At 40.1% G+C, this 19,145-nt stretch overlaps 3 protein-coding genes across 3 annotated transcripts in view; 2 read left to right on the forward strand and 1 right to left on the reverse strand.

Annotated features, from left to right (window-relative positions):
• Positions 7,868–9,698, reverse strand: LOC110269955. Its single transcript, XM_021118151.1, has 2 exons — positions 8,419–9,698; positions 7,868–8,339 (listed from the first exon to the last, which is right to left on the reverse strand). The coding sequence occupies exons 1-2, from the start codon at positions 8,884–8,886 to the stop codon at positions 7,890–7,892; spliced, it is 918 nt and encodes a 305-aa protein (XP_020973810.1). The 5' UTR covers positions 8,887–9,698; the 3' UTR covers positions 7,868–7,889.
• LOC107629520 (pentatricopeptide repeat-containing protein At4g01570-like) lies at positions 9,936–14,994 on the forward strand. Its single transcript, XM_016332332.2, has 2 exons — positions 9,936–9,958; positions 10,850–14,994. Exon 2 carries the CDS (start codon positions 10,993–10,995, stop codon positions 13,372–13,374), a length of 2,382 nt encoding a protein of 793 aa, XP_016187818.1. The 5' UTR covers positions 9,936–9,958; positions 10,850–10,992; the 3' UTR covers positions 13,375–14,994.
• The window catches only part of LOC107629518 (putative disease resistance RPP13-like protein 3), a 24,995-nt gene continuing 21,488 nt past the window's right edge, over positions 15,639–19,145 (forward strand). Inside the window, exon 1 of the mRNA XM_021118152.1 lies at positions 15,639–18,370. Coding sequence (XP_020973811.1) covers positions 15,855–18,370 — 2,516 coding nt within the window. The 5' untranslated portion in view covers positions 15,639–15,854. The remainder of the gene's footprint in view (positions 18,371–19,145) is intronic.

Consider the following 19,145-nt stretch of genomic DNA (forward strand, 5'->3'; position numbering starts at 1 on the left):
CAACACTTATTCCATTAGCCATACAATAAGCATAAAAAGCTTGGGAAGTAAATTCACCAGCATTATCAAGACGAATTGCTTTAATTGGATTTTTTGGAAATTGTGCTTTTAATCGAATAATTTGAGCCAGTAATCTCGCAAACGACAGGTTGCGAGAAGATAATAAGCACACATGTGACCATCTCGAAGATGCGTCTATCAGGACCATAAAATATCTAAAAGATCCACATGGTGGATGAATAGGTCCACATATATCACCTTGAATCCTTTCTAGAAATTCAGGGGACTCAAATCCAATCTTTACTGGTGATGGCTTTAAAATTAACTTTCATTGAGAACATGCAGCACAACAAAATTCACTAGTTTTAAGAATCTTCTGGTTCTTTAGTGAATGTCCATGAGAGTTTTCAATAATTCTCCTCATCATGGTTGTTCCCGGATAACCCAAACGGTCGTGCCAAGTTATGAATTCATTTGGGCTAGTAAACTTCTGGTTTACAGTGGCATGTGATTCAATTGCACTAATCTTGGTATAATACAACCCAGATGAAAGTGAGGGTAATTTTTCTAATATAACTTTCTTATTTGAATCATGAGTTGTGATATATAAATACTCATGATTTCCCTCATTCATAGTCTCAATATGATATCCATTTCGGCGAATATCTTTAAAGCTCAACAAGTTTCTTCGAGACTTGGTAGACAATAATGCATTATTTATTATAAATTTTGTTCCTCAAGGAAACAAAATTATAGCTCTTCCGGAGCCTTCTATCACATTGCCTGAGCCAATAATAGTATTAACATATTCCTCTTTTGGCACAAGATGGGTAAAATATATATTGCTTTTGAGAATAGTGTGCGAACTTGCACTATCCGCAAGGCATACATCTTCATTACATATCCTTGCCATTCTTCTGAGTCTTCCTAAAAAATTTGATCAGAGTCTCGTGCTGATAACGTGTTGTAAAATAAAAGATATATAAAATAAAGATGTATAAATAGAAGACTCTAGTATTAAAATAATTAGCTCAATAATAATTTATAGATATATAATAATATTATATGTTGTAATGTATATATATATACAAAGATAGAAAGGAGTATAAAAGTAAAGAGAGAGAGAATTGCATAAATATATATATAAAGATAGAAAAAGAAAAAGAATTGTATAAATATATATATAAAAATAGAAAAGAATATAAAGAGTAAAAAGAGATAGAATAGCATTTGTTTTTATTATTGCTATGTGTATAAAGAGAAAGAGAATAATATTCAGTTATTGTTGTTGTATAAACTGAAGCGAGGCTTCACCTATTTATACAAGTGATAGACCTTAATTTTCAACCTTCATTAACTACTAATATGCTTTGAAAAACAATTCCTTCGGTTTAAAAAAAATTAGCAGCCCAATCTCGTAAATGGGTATTCAATTTGTTGTTATCATAACACATACGTATTATTATCTCTAGCGTCTCCATCCAAACTGCCTAGCCCTCCCCCACTCCTCCAGTCTTCGCCGCCGAGCCCCAGTGGCTCCAGTGCCCTCACTCCTTTCCATTTTTCGCTGCGCTATCGAGCCAGCAGGTAGCAGCATCTTCATCCCCTGCGCTGTCGCGTCAAGCCCCTTCGCCCTGTGTCGTCGAGCCCCTGTGTCGTCGTCCCCTGCGCCGTCGTCGCGTCGAGCCCCGTCCAGCCATCGTCATCTAGCGCGTCTCCCTCTGTGGCAGCCACCGCGTCTTCCTTCACTCCTCCCTGCAGTCTGCCACTCTCTGTCTGCATCATCAAGAATGGAGCCTCTGACTCAGGTTGGTTCTTGATTTTTTTGTCTGATTTTTCACTGCTGCTATTTGTTTTTCTGTTCTGTTCCTGAGTTAATTCTGGTCTGTTCCTAATTATTTCAGTTCTTGAGTTTTGTTATTGATGTGGACCATAAACCTCGGCCCAAACAAACACAACGGCTACCACAATAGCTAGGAATCAGGAAACAGATCATCCAATAACAGAAAAGATTCTAAAAACTAACCACGGAGAGATCTGCGGAAGAGTACAAGATATCAGATGCTGCGCACAACGGCCTCTCTATCTATATAAACAACACCGAAGCAACAGAGTAAAACACACAAGCACAACACAACATCACTACTTCTTCTTTCTTTTACTTTATTTGCGGTTTACTTGAATACCTCTTCTGACTTGAGCGTCGGAGATTCTTTTGCAGGTGTTCCACCCGCGTTGTTTTGAAAGAGAGCCGACCTATACCTCGCCCAACGAATAGTAGCACTACCAATCTGAAATTACTAAAAGCTCGGATCGCTAGGAGGTCGGCCTGGGTATCTCGGACGGAACATTTGGCGCCCACCGTGGGGCCGAGGAAATAACAACCCCACTAAACCTAAGTTTCTTTTTTTTTTATAGATTTGTGCTCTCTCTCTCTCCCCCTCCCTCTCTTTTCTCTTTTTTCAGGATTCCTCGAATCTCAGAGAATGGCTGACAACGGAATGCAGCAACCCACGCAAGCTGAGCTCTTAGCCCAGATTTCTGAGCTCCAAGCGGAAGTCCGAAGGATAGCCGAGTTGTCGTCCAACAACCGGACAGTAAAACATGGTGAGGGAGACCCCAAGAGCTCAAACCAGAATGACACGGAATCTCAAAAGCTCACCCCACCAAAAGAGAAGCTGACCATAGACAACCCCTTCTCAGAAGACATCATGAAATTTCAAATGCCAAAAAATTTTGTGCTGCCTACTGCCCTTGAACCATACAAGGGGTTCGGTGATCCTCGCGTTCATATCAGAAAATTTCAATCTATGATGTTTTTTAATGGTGCCTCTGAGCCCATACTTTGTCGAGCTTTTCCTACCTATTTAGATGGTTCTGCATTACTCTGGTTCTCTAAGTTGTCTGCAGGTTCAATCTCTTCTTTTGAAGAACTGGCGAGATCCTTCATCGATTATTTCGCTGCGTCAAGAATATATGTGCATGGGACAGACTATCTGAGCACCATCAAGCAAGGGCAGCACGAGAGCCTAAAAGATTACATGACACGGTTTGCTGAGGCAACCATGGAGATTCCAGATTTGAGCCCAGAGGTCCACCTACACGCCCTCAAAAGCGGCCTCAGACCTGGCAAGTTCCAAGAGACGATCGCAGTATCAAAGCCGAAAACATTAGACGAATTCCGAGAAAAAGCCGCTGGCCAAATGGAGATTGAAGAGCTTCGGGAAGCTAGGAAGACAGACAAACAACAACCTAGAAGGGAAGAGGAAAAGACCTTTAGATCACAAAGCAGCAAAGAGCTGAAGAAGCCTTTCAAACTTAACCCAAAGTTTGACAACTATACCCGGTTCAACACAAAGAGGGAAGACATTATAAAAGAAATTCTACACGCCAAGATGATCAAACCTCCAAACAGGGCAGGTAATTATCAAGATCAGAGGTTCGTGGACAGAACAAAGCATTGCGCCTTCCATAAAAAATTCGGCCACACAACAGATGACTGTGTAGCAGCAAAGGACCTACTGGAACGGTTGGCAAGGCAAGGACTCTTACACAAATATGTTGATGGGAGGAAGAATAGAGGAGGAATCAAGACACCAGAAACGATTAATCAAGGGAAGGAGGAGAATGACAAAAAACAGTGGACAAACCAAAGCCAACCACGAGGAGTCATAAATTGCATCTCAGGTGGCTTCGCCAGTGGAGGTACAACAAGCTCGGCTCGAAAGCGAAGCTACAGAGCAATGTTGGCAGTTGAGGGGACGACCTTTATACCCAAGGATGCACCCACTGGAGAAATCACTTTCACAGCCTCGGATTGCAAATCAGCAAGCCCAAACCTCGACGACCCTGTTGTCATCTCAGTGCAAGTGGGAGACCTATTGGTAAGAAAGGTCTTACTAGACCCAGGTAGTAGTGCCGATGTTCTCTTTTACTCCACTTTTCAAAAAATGAACTTATCTGACAAGGCCATTCAACCTTACTCCGGAGATCTGGTTGGATTCTCAGGAGAAAGGGTACAGGCAATGGGAACTATTTGGTTAAGAACTGTTTTAGGAGAAACCCCGCTCACAAAACAGTTGATATTAGATACATCATAGTAAATTGCATAAGCCCATACAACATCATCTTACGCAGACCAGCTTTAAATACTTTTGGTGCAATTGTATCTACTTTACATCTGTGCGTTAAGTTTCCAGTACAGGACGAGCTCATCGCTACAGTACACGCCGACCACAAAGAAGCACGGCAATGCTACCATACTAGCTTAAAACAACAAGAATTGAACAAAGCAATTCCAGCACGGGTACAAGCCGTGTACAGCTCGGACAACCCCCCTCTCCTTAATGAGCTCGACCCAAGGGAGGAATTCCGAGAAAGACCCCAAGCATTGGACGAGCTTGGGAAGGTAACGTTTTATGGAAACGCTAACAAGTTTACATACATAGGTAATGCACTTTCAGGTAAGGAAAAAGCTCGGCTAATAAATCTCCTCAGAGACAACGCTGACCTCTTTGCGTGGACACCAACGGATATGCCAGGCATCAACCCCAGCATTATATGCCATAAGCTAGCTGTGGACCCAACAGTCAAGCCCATGGCTCAAAAGAAGCGCAACTTGGGAGAGGAAAGACGACAAGCATCTTTAGAGGAAACCAAAAAACTGTTGTCAGCAGGATTTATCAAAGAAGTAAGGTTCACAACATGGCTATCTAACGTCGTAATGGTAAGAAAGAACACAGGTAAATGGCGCATGTGCGTCGACTTCACAAACCTTAACAAGGCATGCCCCAAAGATGCATATCCACTACCTTGTATTGACAAGCTGGTAGACAGCGCATCCGGTTTTAATTGTCTAAGCTTCATGGATGCCTATTCTGGATACAACCAGATTCTAATGCATCCTGAAGACCAACATAAGACTGCATTTATAACAGAATTTGGAAATTATTGTTACACAGTAATGCCTTTTGGCCTTAAGAATGCAGGCGCAACATACCAACGACTGATGGATAAAATGTTTAGAAAACAAATTGGGAGAAACATGGAGGTCTATGTCGACGACATGGTGGCCAAGACGTCACAAGGGAACTCACATTGCGATGACTTGACCGAGGTCTTTGGTCAGATCCGAGCATATAACATGAGGTTAAACCCGGAAAAATGTACTTTCGGTATACAAGGTGGAAAGTTTCTGGGATTCATGTTGACATCCAGGGGAATCGAAGCAAATCCTGAGAAATGTGCCGCAATCCTTAACATGACCTCGCCGAAGACTGTGAAGGAGGTACAGAAGCTCACGGGAAGAATAGCGGCCTTGTCGCGGTTCCTGCCAGCAATATCAGACAGATCTTATCATTTTTTCCAAGCAATATCAAAGCATAAACAGTTCACTTGGACAAATGCTTGTGAAGAATCTTTCAGGAAGCTAAAAGCAATGCTGACGTCTCCCCAGATACTACAGAGTCCGGAGGCTGGTAAACCATTATATTTGTATTTATCTGTATCTAGTCACGCTATAAGTTCGGCTCTTGTGCTTGAAACAGGAAAAACACAAAAACCAGTATATTTCGTCAGCAAGGTCCTACAGCCCACCGAGCAAAGATACCCAATGGTAGAGCAATTGGCCCTGGCACTGATCACCACAGCTAGAAGGCTCAGACATTATTTCCAAAGCCACACCATTATCGTGCGGACAAATCAACCACTTCGGCAAATATTAGCAAAACCGGAAGTAGCAGGAAGGTTGATTAAGTGGTCTATTGAATTATCAGAATTCGATATCCAGTATCAACCCAGGCCAGCTTTGAAGTCACAAATCTTGGCCGACTTCATTGCTGAGTTCACCTGTCTACACAACATCACCAGGCCGAGCACAGGGATGATGTATGTTGACGGAGCATCAAACAATAAAGGTAGCGGAGCAGGAATTATACTTGAATATGAGAACACAATCATAGAACAGTCCGTAAGATTCTCTTTTGAAGCTAGCAATAATCAAGCGGAATACGAAGCTCTACTAGCCGGATTGAACCTCGCCATCAAACTACAGATACCAAGGATCGTCGTACATTGTGATTCGCTGTTAATAGTACAACAGGTGAATGGCTCTTTCCAGGTAAAAGACCCCTTACTGGAGCGATATTGGAATATGGTAAGAAATCTTATCTCGACTTTCGATAATTTCAAAATTATTCATGTCCCAAGAGGAAATAACCAAAGAGCAGACATATTATCTAAGTTGGCAACAAGCAGAACGGGCACTTCGCCCAAACTATCACAATTAACGCTAGAAAAACCTAGCGTGAACCTAACATATATTTTAAGCATGTCACAGGAACCAGATTGGAGAGCACCCATTACAGATTACATCCTCCACGGAACAATACCTACCAGTGAGACAAACCCAAAACTATTCCGAAGACAAGCAAGCTTTTATGTGTTGGTCGGCGCCGAGCTATACAGGAGAGGATTTTCACAACCACTCCTCAAATGCCTAAGCAAAAAGGAATCAGCAGAAGCCATGGATGAAGTCCATGAAGGAGTCTGCGGAAATCACATAGGGGGGAGAAGCCTAGCGGCAAAGCTACTCAGAGCAGGTTACTACTGGCCGACCATACGAAGAGATTGCATAGACAAAGTAAAAAGGTGTGACCACTGTCAAAAACATGCAACGATAATGCACAGCCCTGCCGAGGTGTTACACAACACGGAGGTAAGTTGGCCATTTTTTAGATGGGGAATGGACATCTTAGGACCATTTCCAACAGCACCAGGTCAGGTAAAATTTCTCTTAGTATGTATAGATTACTTTTCCAAATGGATTGAAGCACAGCCACTGGCACGAATCACTGCAGAAAAGGTACAATCTTTCCTTTGGAAAAACATCATTTGTAGATATGGAATTCCAGGTGAGCTCATTACTGACAATGGAAGGCAATTCACTGATTCAAAACTTGCTTCTTTTCTACAGAATTTTCATGTTAAACACCATTTTAGCTCCGTAGAACACCCTCAAACAAACGGGCAAGCAGAAGTAGCTAACCGAATTATTTTGATGGCATTAAAGAAAAAGCTCGGAGAGGCAAAGGGCCAATGGGCAGATCTAGTGTCTGAGGTGCTATGGAGTTACAACACCACTATCCATTCGGCCACGGGAGAAACCCCTTTCAAACTAGTATACGGGGCAGAAGCAATGATTTCAGTAGAGATCGCCACTCCCACAATCAGAGCCGAACACCACACACAGACCTCAAACGATCAAGCTCGAGCAACTGAACTTGATACAATAGAAGAAATAAGAAACAGTGCGTCGCTGAAGCAAAGAGCTCTACAACAATTGACTCAAAGACAATATAACAGAAAGGTGATCCCCCGGGCTTTCCAAGCAGGAGATCTAGTCTTGCGGAAAACAGAAGAAGCACGACGAACTCAAGGACATGGGAAGCTCGCGGCTACTTGGGACGGACCATATCGAATCGACAAAGTACTCGGCATGGGGGCTTATACACTACAAACACTAAAGGGAAGCACAATCCCTGGAACCTGGAATGTTTCATCTTTAAAATTGTACATATCATAATCACATAGGCGCATGATGGTACTCTTTTTCCTACTCATGAATTTTTTCCCACATTGGGTTTTTGCTCAAGAGAAGGTTTTAACGAGGCCGGACGCCAACATCAGACTTTGTACGTCTTTTACAATAAAGAAATAAAGTCATAAGGAAAACATAATTCAAATCCTACCATTCTACAATATGCAGTCAAATAAAGCCGAGCTTCTTACTCGGTACACAGTCATTAAACCAAAATAACCGATGATAGTAAATCTCGGAATCAAACATTCACAAGTACAAAAACAAAATACAAAACAAAAAAATAACATATTCAATCATCTTTTTCTCCGATACTGGAATCCTCTATTAACTCTTCAGCTGGAGTCTCATCATCAACTAACTTTCCTCCAACAACAATCTTGGTAGCATCCAGTTTCTCTACATCAACTTCAGGAAACAATACTTTAACCTGGGCCACCGATCTTTCAAAACCTTGAGCAAACGACTCATACACCTCCATCTCCAATTCTCCAACACGAGCAGCCAACTGGTCATTACGAGTCTTCAGATCCTTTATTTCCTCTTCAAGGGATTCTTGCCGGCTTTGAAGATTCTCAACCTCAGACCCTTTTAATCTCAAAGAAGAGGAAAGTTCCTCCACCAACTTTTCCTTTTCCTCTATAGTTCTTGTTAGTTCATTAACAACGACAACATTCTTCTTTTCTGTTTCTAAAGCAACCTCCTGTGTCCGCCCAATAGACACAAGCCGAGCCCCGATTACCTGCAAGTGAAACATGCACAAAAACATATGACAAGATGACAGAAAGAAATAAACAAAAAGGTAAAATAATTCAATTTACCTGTAAAAAGCGACTAACACCAACCGAACCAATCCTGTTGATCATCTCAACATCAACAGGAAATTGACCAAACTGTTCAGAGAGAGTGACAAACGGAAACAGTTTGCTCCACAAAGACTTGGCGTGATCATCAACACAGTACCCATGAAGCTCTTCTTGAGACTTATATGAAGATTCTATCAACTCAAATTTTACCCTGTCATCACTCTTTAAGGTACCCAGGTTAGTCCCTTTCGTTGGCCCTACTCTTTTCCTTTTCACTCTAGGTTGAAGTTCTGATTGAATAACTCCACCTCCGACCTCTTTATCAACATTAGTAGTCGAACTTTCTTTTTCAGCCTTTTTTCTTTGATTAAAAAATGTTTTCAAACCAGCCGAAGTAATAGTAGGAACCTTCTCACCTAACAAAACAAAAAAAAAACAGAACATGCTATTAAAAACATAATAGAACAAGAAGCCATTTTCCATTTTTTTGAAAAAGCTTTACCTAGGTAATCCAATACTGATTGCTCATCAGAATCCCATTTTAGAAGTTCAGCAACAGATAACAATTCTTTAGAATCCATTTCACTAACTAAAAACTCCAAAATGTCATTATCACTAGGACACCGATCTTCCACATCTAAAACCTGTACCGTTTCCGAACACCACGAAATAGGAAACCTCTCTTCCAATGTCTCATTAATAAAAAAGGGAAATTGTTCAGGAATACTCCTAACCTTCACGAACATTTTCTTAAAATCTTTGAAAGAAGATTTGTACAACGCGAAAAGGGACCTACCAGGATGGCTACTTAGGTTAACCCACAAACCCCTACGAACACCCTTAGCTTGAAATAGAGAAAAAAACACCCTCAGAGAAGGAGCTTGCCCCAGAAAATCCATTAACACCTCGAACGCTCTAACAAAACCCCAGGAATTAGGGTGTAACTGTGATGGAGCACAGTTCAACCAACGCAATACACCACATTGAAAATCGGTAAAAGGAAACCTAACTCCAAGCTCTGTAAGAACACAACTATAAACATAGAAATAGGACCAGTCACAAATTTTTTCACAAACACGATCATCAACCCCACACGGAAGCACCTCAATTTTAACTTCACTCCCTTCCCGAACCCATACGTTAGAACCAAGAACCCCTACTGACTCCACATCATTAAAGTAAGAAGAGTGACACCTAACATTTTCATGCACCCAACTATACGGATCGCTCTCGCTAACAATGACTTGAGTTTTCTCCATTTACAGTAACGCATGCAAAGAATAGATACAGCAAAAAGAAACTAGACATTAGTCAAATAGACTAACCTTTTCTGATCATTTTCTTCTTAACACGTCGAGCCCCGTCCAGCCATCGTCATCTAGCGCGTCTCCCTCTGTGGCAGCCACCGCGTCTTCCTTCACTCCTCCCTGCAGTCTGCCACTCTCTGTCTGCATCATCAAGAATGGAGCCTCTGACTCAGGTTGGTTCTTGATTTTTTTGTCTGATTTTTCACTGCTGCTATTTGTTTTTCTGTTCTGTTCCTGAGTTAATTCTGGTCTGTTCCTAATTATTTCAGTTCTTGAGTTTTGTTATTGATGTGGACCATAAACCTCGGCCCAAACAAACACAACGGCTACCACAATAGCTAGGAATCAGGAAACAGATCATCCAATAACAGAAAAGATTCTAAAAACTAACCACGGAGAGATCTGCGGAAGAGTACAAGATATCAGATGCTGCGCACAACGGCCTCTCTATCTATATAAACAACACCGAAGCAACAGAGTAAAACACACAAGCACAACACAACATCACTACTTCTTCTTTCTTTTACTTTATTTGCGGTTTACTTGAATGCCTCTTCTAACTTGAGCGTCGGAGATTCTTTTGCAGGTGTTCCACCCGCGTTGTTTTGAAAGAGAGCCGACCTATACCTCGCCCAACGAATAGTAGCACTACCAATCTGAAATTACTAAAAGCTCGGATCGCTAGGAGGTCGGCCTGGGTATCTCGGACGGAACAGTTATGATCTTTAATTTGTTCTTGATTCTTGGTTGGCATATTTTCTGCAGTTCTCTAGTATTCTCTTGGTTGCTATTCTTGATTCTTGATTTTTGTTATGATTTCTTACTGCTTCTATTTTTTCCTGTTCTGTACTCGAGTTGATTCTGTTCTTGATTTTTGGTTCTTGATTTTTCACTGCATCTATTTTTCATTGTTCGTTTCTGTTCTTGATTTTTGTTCTTGTATTTTGTCTGCATCTATTTTTCACTGCCAGTTTCTGTTCTGGTCTTCATTCTTGATTTTTTGTTGATTTTGAATTTGTTCTCTAACTTCTGTGGTTGTGGTTTTTTAATTATTTTATTTTAGTTCGTTGTTTGGTGTTCTCATTTCAATTTTGGTTTAGTGTTCTCTTTTCTTATTTTATTTTATTTTGATATTTCAGTTTGATATTAAAACATTGAACCAAATCGAATCGAATATTTATGTACAATTAGAATGGATGACTTTTCCTCTAAAAACTGAACCAAACCGCATCGCTAACAACCTCTATTGAGTAACTCTGAATGGGCGGCAGGCGGCTGAGACATGGTGGATTGGTGGCAAAGAAACCGTGCATCAAAAAAACTGGGAGACATTCTCATTGTGGCCTCCATCACCAAAGCTCTCTCCGAATCAGGAGGAACACGCAACCTCTCTCCCTCTCTCAAACTCGCACATTCCATCATCCTCAACGTCCTTTCCAACCCCTCCCTCCACCCTTCCAACAAGCTTCATTTCTTCTTCTGGTCTCGTTCCCATTCTTCCTCCCCTCTGCCCTCCGTCACTGCCTACTCCACCCTCTTCTGCACTCTCTCCCACCCCGCCCATCTCCACCATGTCCCAGCCCTCCTCCACTCCCTCAAACAAGGCTCCCTCCTTCTCGATTCCCACTCCTTCAAGCTTCTCCTCGATGCTTCCATCCTCTCTTCTAACTTCGATTTGGCTCTACAACTCTTGGATTACATGCAAGATCTTGGCAGCAACTTGCAACCTCACATCTATAGCTCTGTCCTCGTTGCTCTCGTTAGGAAGAACCAAGTCCCACTGGCTTTGTCCATCTTTTTCAAGCTTCTTGATTCTACTGCGGATGGTTTTGATTCCAACACAGCCAATGAGTTGTTGGTTTCTCTTAGGAAAGCAAGCATGAAGGTGGAGTTCAAACAAGTTTTTGATAGGCTTAGAGAGAAGAAAGGTTTTTATTTTGATACTTGGGGCTACAACATTTGCATCTATGCATTTGGTTGTTGGGGTGATCTTGGTGCTTCTTTGACCCTCTTCAAGGAGATGAAGCTGAAGGATAAAGAGGAGTTGCTGGATTATGGTTCCCGCGGCCACACTTGTTCTTCTGTTGGACCTGATTTGTGCACTTATAACAGTCTCATTAGTGTGCTTTGTAAGGTTGGCAGAGTCAATGATGCACTTAAAGTGTTTCAAGAGCTTAAAGAAGGATCTGGCCATGAACCTGATAAGTTCACTTATAGGATCCTTGTGCAAGGTTGTTCCAAGACTTACAGAGTACATGATGCCACCGTGATTTTCAATGAGATGCAGAATAACGGATTTCGCCCCGATCCTGTTATTTATAATTCTATGCTTGATGGATTCTTGGCCAGGAAGGTTAAAGAAGCCTGCCAACTGTTTGAGAAAATGGTTGAAGAAGGCACGAAGACATCTTGCTGGACATATAACATTCTGGTTGATGGCTTGCTTAAAAATGGGAGACCTGAAGCCGCGTATACTCTCTTCTGCGACCTCAAGAAGAAAGGCCAGTTCGTCGATGGGGTTACTTACAGCATCATTGTGCTGCAATTTTGTCGAGAGGGTCAACTTGAGGAGGCACTACAATTGGTGGAAGAGATGGAAAGCAGAGGTTTTGTTGTTGATCTCACTACGATAACATCGCTCTTGATTAGCATTCATAGACATGGTCGCTGGGATTGGATGGACAGGCTTATGAGGCATGTGAGGGAGAGTGATCTGGTGCTTAGTGTTCTCAAGTGGAAAGCTGGAATGGAGGCTTCTTTGAAGAACGCAAAGAGCAAGAGAAAGGATTATTCGCCAATGTTCCCTTCCAAAGGAGACTTTAGTGACGTCATGAGCTTCATAACTAATGCTCAGGACGTCACCCTTGATTCACAGCACGGTTCAGATTTTCAAGACAAGGAGAGTTCCGATAACAAATTTGATGAGTGGTCATCATCCCCACACTTGGATAAATTGGCCGAGTCCTCGCTTAGCACTTCCCATCTATTTACTCCTTCTCGTGCTCAAAGAGTTCAAGAAAAGGGGCTAGATTCTTTTGATATTGATATGGTGAATACTTTCTTGTCTATATTCCTGGCCAAGGGAAAGTTGAGCTTGGCTTGCAAGTTATTTGAAATTTTCACTGATGCAGGTGTGGATCCTGTGAGTTACACTTTTAATTCTATGATGAGCTCCGTTGTCAAAAGGGGTTATTTCACTGAAGCTTTGGCTATCCTGAACCAAATGGGAGAAAATCTTTGCCCAACTGATATAGCAACATACAATATGATAATTCAAAGTTTAGGAAAGATGGGAAGAGCAGATCTGGCCAGTGCTGTTCTTGATAGGCTGCTGAAGCAAGGTGGCTATCTCGATGTAGATATGTATAACACAGTTATCAATGTTCTGGGAAAGGCAGGCCGAATTGATGGGGCGAACAACTTCTTCGAGCAAATGAAGAGCAGTGGGATAAATCCCGATGTTGTCACATATAATACATTAATTGAAATTCACAGCAAGGCAGGACGGTTGAAGGATGCGTATAAGTTCTTGAAAATGATGTTGGATGCTGGGTGTCCTCCTAACCATGTAACGGACACGACATTGGATTATCTGGGAAAGGAAATCGATAAACTGAGATACCAGAAGGCATCAATTTTGAGTTCAAGAGATGATGCTTCTTGAATGTAGTTCTTGTTTTGGTGTTTTCACCCCTTCTTTGATCACAGGCAGTGTGCTTTGTTGTTATGAAATCACAGCAATATTAATTGAAGCTTAAAGACAAGAATTCAGGTCTCAGAACGACTCAGATTTGATTCTAGTACGTGAGGCCACTATTTAGTCATGTGGTGGAGTTAAGATGAAATTCATGTACTGTTGTTCACCATCAAAAATTGGTTATCCATACTTGTCTATTTCAAGCATAATACAATATTGGGGTGAGACTAGTATCCAATTCAATATGCAGGCCCGGATCCGTAATATCTTTCCCAGTGGCCAATGTGAAAGATGCCTAAAAAGTGTTTGATAATCTCCATCTGCCAAATCCATGATGCAGTGAGGATCTGTGCGAGCAAGGAGGCACAGGTTTCTTTTTCCCTCTGCAAGTGATTAGATTTAAACTCAATACTATGTTTAGAGTACTCATTATCGTGTGTCGTACAAATTATAAGCAAACTTCTTAATTACCATTATCTGGATCCTTGTAATTATTATATCATTCTTTGGTTTTTGTAACTGAATATGCGAAACTGCCATTGATATAGTTACTGCTGTCTTTAGGATATAAATATATATAATATAATGCAAGTGACCATATAATTTGGAGAAGGAACTTTCCTTAGCTGCGTATGTTATGTTTGCCTTTTGAAAATTTTATCAATACATATTGGCTTATCCATTGAAGCCCTTCAATCTCCATGCAAATTTGTTAGCAAGTTTTGATCCGAGACTTGTATTAATATAATGAAGAATGTTAGAGGGTCAGCAGAATTTATTATTTTTGACCCGCAGTTAACTAACAATTAAAAATGTAGGCTAAAAGTAAGTTGTTGGATTGCTAGACTAAAAAGATTGGCCTGAAGGCTAAAAATGTTGATAAAAAATAATAAATTCTGTTGGTCCTTGAGTTTTTCTCTAATATAATCACAACATTATTAGTTACACAGTTGAATTATGTTGCTGGTTTTGGTTTTAGGTAAATAAACCAATTTTCAAATCGTTGTTACACAATTGAATCTCTCAGCCATGCTTTTTATTATTTTTGTTGTATTCATATCCTTGCTTGAGGTAAAATAGGTTAGATTCAGTAGTTTGTAGGTGTCTTCAACCAATCTTATGGAGTCTACATGGCATAAATAGTCAGTTTGTGTGGGATTGAACTTGAAGCTTAGCCATATCTATCTATCAAGTATCATGATCATTTTATTTAGTTCTTGGTTATCACTTTTCGGCCAAGATTTCTTATGACCTTTTTTGCAGCACTTTTAATCTATTGTTTATGAATTGTTGAAAATTGCTGGGAATTTGATATTTAACTAAGATGATGTGAACAATTTTATGAATTGTTAAAAAATTGCTGCAGAAACTTGGTGACCAAAGAATTTGTTGTAGTGATAAGATGATTCCCAAATAATTTGTGGCCTTTGGTTGCTCTAAGACAAGTGCATATTTAGCTACCTTCTGAAGCATTGTGTATGAGACTAAAAGATATGGAAATGAAGGATGGGCATGAGCTCATAATCAGAGAGGGTAATTCCTATTTTTATGGAATTCAGAACCAGAGATTGTTGTGTTTGAACCACTTTTCTTTCACTTTCATTTTCTTTTCTTTTTTATTTTGGGCCAGAATCAATAACATATGTATTATGAATTCTTGATACATTTATTAATGCATTATGCATCCCAGGAACTCATTATTTACCTGCGTGTTGCTATGGAATGGTTCTTTTCAATGTTCACTTGAAAATTCATCCTTAATTTTGCTCGTTTATTTATACATATAAATAGATATACTATAATAGTAGTGTAGTAGTGTATAAAATATAATGCGAAAAGTAAAGTAAGTGCGATGATCCTACTCGCACATTTGCTTCAATTTGTTCTTGTTATGATGTTAATTTAAATAAATCAATCTTACAATCTATCTATCTATCTATTTTTATTATATACAAATTAATACTAAATTATTATGAAATAAACTTATGCCATATAGTTACTTTCCATTGTGTCATATCAGCTATTTTAAATAAGTTGCAATTATGAAAAAAAAATATTTCTTATTATTGGTCCCTATCATCTATTTTAAATGTGCCAATTATCCAGAAAAACAACACTCTGATATTTAAATGTAGAAGGTGCAATAATGCAGCTTAACGTTTTGCATAGTTGACGCAGAGTCAATGAGGATTGAGGAGAAGACAAAGGTATAATAAAGCTGTCTGGAATAATTTTATCAACTGCATTATTGCATTCCACTTTAATTTCCATCACCTTTTTTCTCCTTAATTCAACCTTAACTTGACAAAGATTTTAAGAAAAGATTTTATTAGATCGCTCCTCACTTTTGAGTCTTTCCCAAACATCAGTTTCCTACATCAATCATCATCAGTTCAGTTTCTAAACACAAATCAATCCGTTCCTTACTTACATACACACCCCCTCCAATGGCAGATAGTGTGATTTCCTTTGTCCTGGACAACTTCTCCCAATTGCTAGCACGTGAAGCCAATCTGCTATGTGGCGTGGATGACAGGGTTAGATCCCTTCAAAGTGACCTCAGCATCATAAACGTGTTCCTCAAAACATCTGAAGGGAAAACCAAGAAAGAAATTGACAAAGAAGTTTTTCGTCAGATTAGAGATGTTGCGCACCAAGCTGAGGATGTCATCGACACCTTTGTGGTAAACGTGGCTATGCACAGACGTCGAACCATGCTGGGGAAGATGCTCCGTGGTTTTGAACATGGAAAGTTGCTCCGTGATGTGGCTGTGAAAATAGACAGCATAAAAGCCACTGTCAATGACATAAGAGACAACAAGATCAAGCTCGGCGATGTCTTTCAACAAGAAGGTGAATCATCATCAGCAAGAGAGGAGGAGGAGAGGGTGCTGTTGCTGCACAAGAGAAGAAGAAATGTGGAGGAGCATGATGTGGTTGGTTTTGTTCGTGAATCCAAGGCAGTCATTCAGCTGCTTAAGGAAGAGAGTTCCCAAAGCAACGTTGTGTCCATCATCGGTATGGGTGGCTTGGGCAAAACCACCCTTGCTCGAAAGGTCTATAACAGCGATCAGGTAAAGTCATATTTCAAATGTCGTGCATGGGTTTATGTTTCAAATGACTGCAATGTCAAGAAGCTTTTGCTTGGCCTCATCATGTGTTTGATGCCTAACGCTGAGAACGAGCATAGGAGGAAAATGAAGGGAAAGAAACAAAAGGGAAGAAAGAAACCAGGTGACCTCTCTAACTTGAATGTTGACGAACTAAAGCTCATGATGCGGAATTTCTTGACTATGACAAGGTATCTGGTAGTCCTTGATGACCTCTGGAATACTCAAGACTGGGATGAGGTAAAAGATGCTTTTCCAAACGACAACAATGGTAGCAAAATACTAATTACTAGCCGTTTGAAAGAGGTGGCATCCCATACGAGTCCATGTCCTCCTTATTACCTTCAATTCCTTGGTGATGATGAAAGCTGGGAACTCTTTTCTAGGAAAGTGTTTCGAGGAGATGAGTGTCCTTCTGATATAGAGCATCTTGGAAAACTGATGGTCAAAAGTTGTGGCGGTTTGCCACTCTCCATTGTTGTTTTGGCAGGGTTACTTGCAAACAAGGGGAAGTCATACAAGGAATGGTCCAAAGTTGTGGGACATGTCAACTGGTATCTTACTCAAGATGAGACCCAAGTCAAGGACATTGTACTCAAACTCAGCTACCACAACTTGCCTTCAAGACTAAAGCCCTGCTTTCTGTATTTCGGGATCTACCCTGAAGATTTTGAGATCTCTGTAAGGCCATTGCTACAAAAATGGGTTGCTGAGGGATTTATTCAACAAACTGGGACCAGAGATGCAGAGGATGTTGCTGAAGATTACTTGTATGAGCTCATTGATCGTAGCTTGGTTCAAGCATCACAAGTGAATGTTAATGGAGATGTGAAAGCATGTCGCATCCATGATCTTCTTCGTGATCTTTGCATAACTGAGAGCAAAGAGAACAAGCTTTTTGAGGTTTGCACAAATAGTAACATTTTGGAGACATCAAAACCACGCAGGCTTTCAATCCAATGCGGCATGCATGGCTACGTTTCTTCAAGCAACAATGACCATTCATGTGTCCGCTCTTTGTTTTGCCTTGACCCAAAAGGGTATGATGTTACCCCCAAGGAATTGAAATGGGTTTTCAAATTCTTCAAACTGGTTCGGGTATTAGATCTTGGGGAAAACTATTGCAGCAAAGTCCCTTCCAACTTGGGCTTATTTATCCATTTAAGGTATTTAAGAATAAGAAGTGGTGAAGTCATTCTAGATTCTATATGCACACTAGGAAATTTACAAACTTTGGACATATACGGGCCGGCGCTGCCTCCAATATATCTCCCTAGGAGAGTATGGAACCTCAAACAACTTAGGCATTTAAAGAGTAATGGAACCATCATCCTACGAGGCCACCATGGTTCAAAAGCAGGTGATCAAGTCATGTGGAATCTTCAAACCATTCATTCCATTAAATTCAATAGTGAGATTGCACGCATGATAGAGAAAGGAAGGTTTCCGAAGCTACGAAAGTTGGGTTTGCACATCTGGGTCGAGAAAAATAATGTGCATGAGTTGTTATCAACCCTACGGCGATTAACTCATCTGAACAAGTTGACACTTGTCTTTAGAAAGAAGAATTATGGACGGCGACCAGGGCCTACAAAGTACGAGCACATGGAATGGCACATCGGGCTCAAAGCAATTGAATTGTTACAAAGCCTGCAGCACTTGTCCAATCTGAGCACTTTAAAAGTTGATGGAGCTTTGGACCTTGCAACGTGTGATATTGCGTTTCCTGCATGCATTACAAAATTAACCTTGAGACACATTAGCTTCATGAATGCTGGTGGGGTGAATGCCATTGGTAATCTTACTACACTCCGATGTTTGAAATTGCATGGAACACATGACTTTGATGATCCCTTTGAGATTAATTGCAGTGCAGGCAGTTTCTCACAGCTCCAGGTTTTTGAGATGGAGTGGCTGAATGTTCACAAATGGAAATTAGGCAATGGTGCAATGCCATGCCTTCAAACTTTGCTTATCAGAGACTGTGAAAGATTGGACGATCTCCCAGATGAACTGTGGTCTTTGACTTCCCTGAGACAAGTACAAGTTGTGGAACCCTCCCAAGCATTGTCTCGTGCGCTAGCAAATTTGGAAATGAAGGATGAATGTGAGCTCATAATAACATAGTGGTATCCAGAAGTAGTAGAGATGTTGAGTTTCCATCAAATTTGGCCTTAACACTTATCATTATAATTGGTATTTAAATGTTATTGTTACCATTAAAATCTTCTAAATGATTATGATATTTGTCCATTTAAATCATATTATGACTATTAACTTTTTTGTATGACCATATATGACAGAGTGTTCTAGTAATAGTTCTTGTATTACATGTTTCATTCTATAATATAATTTATGATTAGATAATTAATTTAAAAAATTATGACATCCAATACTATTCTCTATCTTATTACAAAATAGATGCAGTATTGATATATAAAAGTTTATAGTAAACTTAGTTTATATATTACTAGAATGAGATTTGCGCTATGCATAGGGAGATAAATTAATTATACTATATAGTATATTTTAATATTGTTTAGAGATTGATTAGATAATATATAAATTAATATTAAATTTAAATTATTTTATATTAAAAATATTTTATAAAATATTTATTTAGTAATT

This window comes from Arachis ipaensis, chromosome B03 (assembly GCF_000816755.2).
Source record: "Arachis ipaensis cultivar K30076 chromosome B03, Araip1.1, whole genome shotgun sequence".
Taxonomy (NCBI): Eukaryota; Viridiplantae; Streptophyta; class Magnoliopsida; order Fabales; family Fabaceae; genus Arachis; species Arachis ipaensis.

Bases quoted from the DNA above. Each gene is read 5' to 3' on its own strand.
- LOC110269955 (XM_021118151.1), bottom strand. From the start codon at position 8,886: ATGGAAAATGGCTTCTTGTTCTATTATGTTTTTAATAGCATGTTCTGT. The intron at 8,340-8,418 runs GTAAATTGAATT...TTTCACTTGCAG, and splicing joins GTGTTAGTCGCTTTTTACAG to GTAATCGGGGCTCGGCTTGT.
- LOC107629520 (XM_016332332.2), top strand. From the start codon at position 10,993: ATGGTGGATTGGTGGCAAAGAAACCGTGCATCAAAAAAACTGGGAGAC.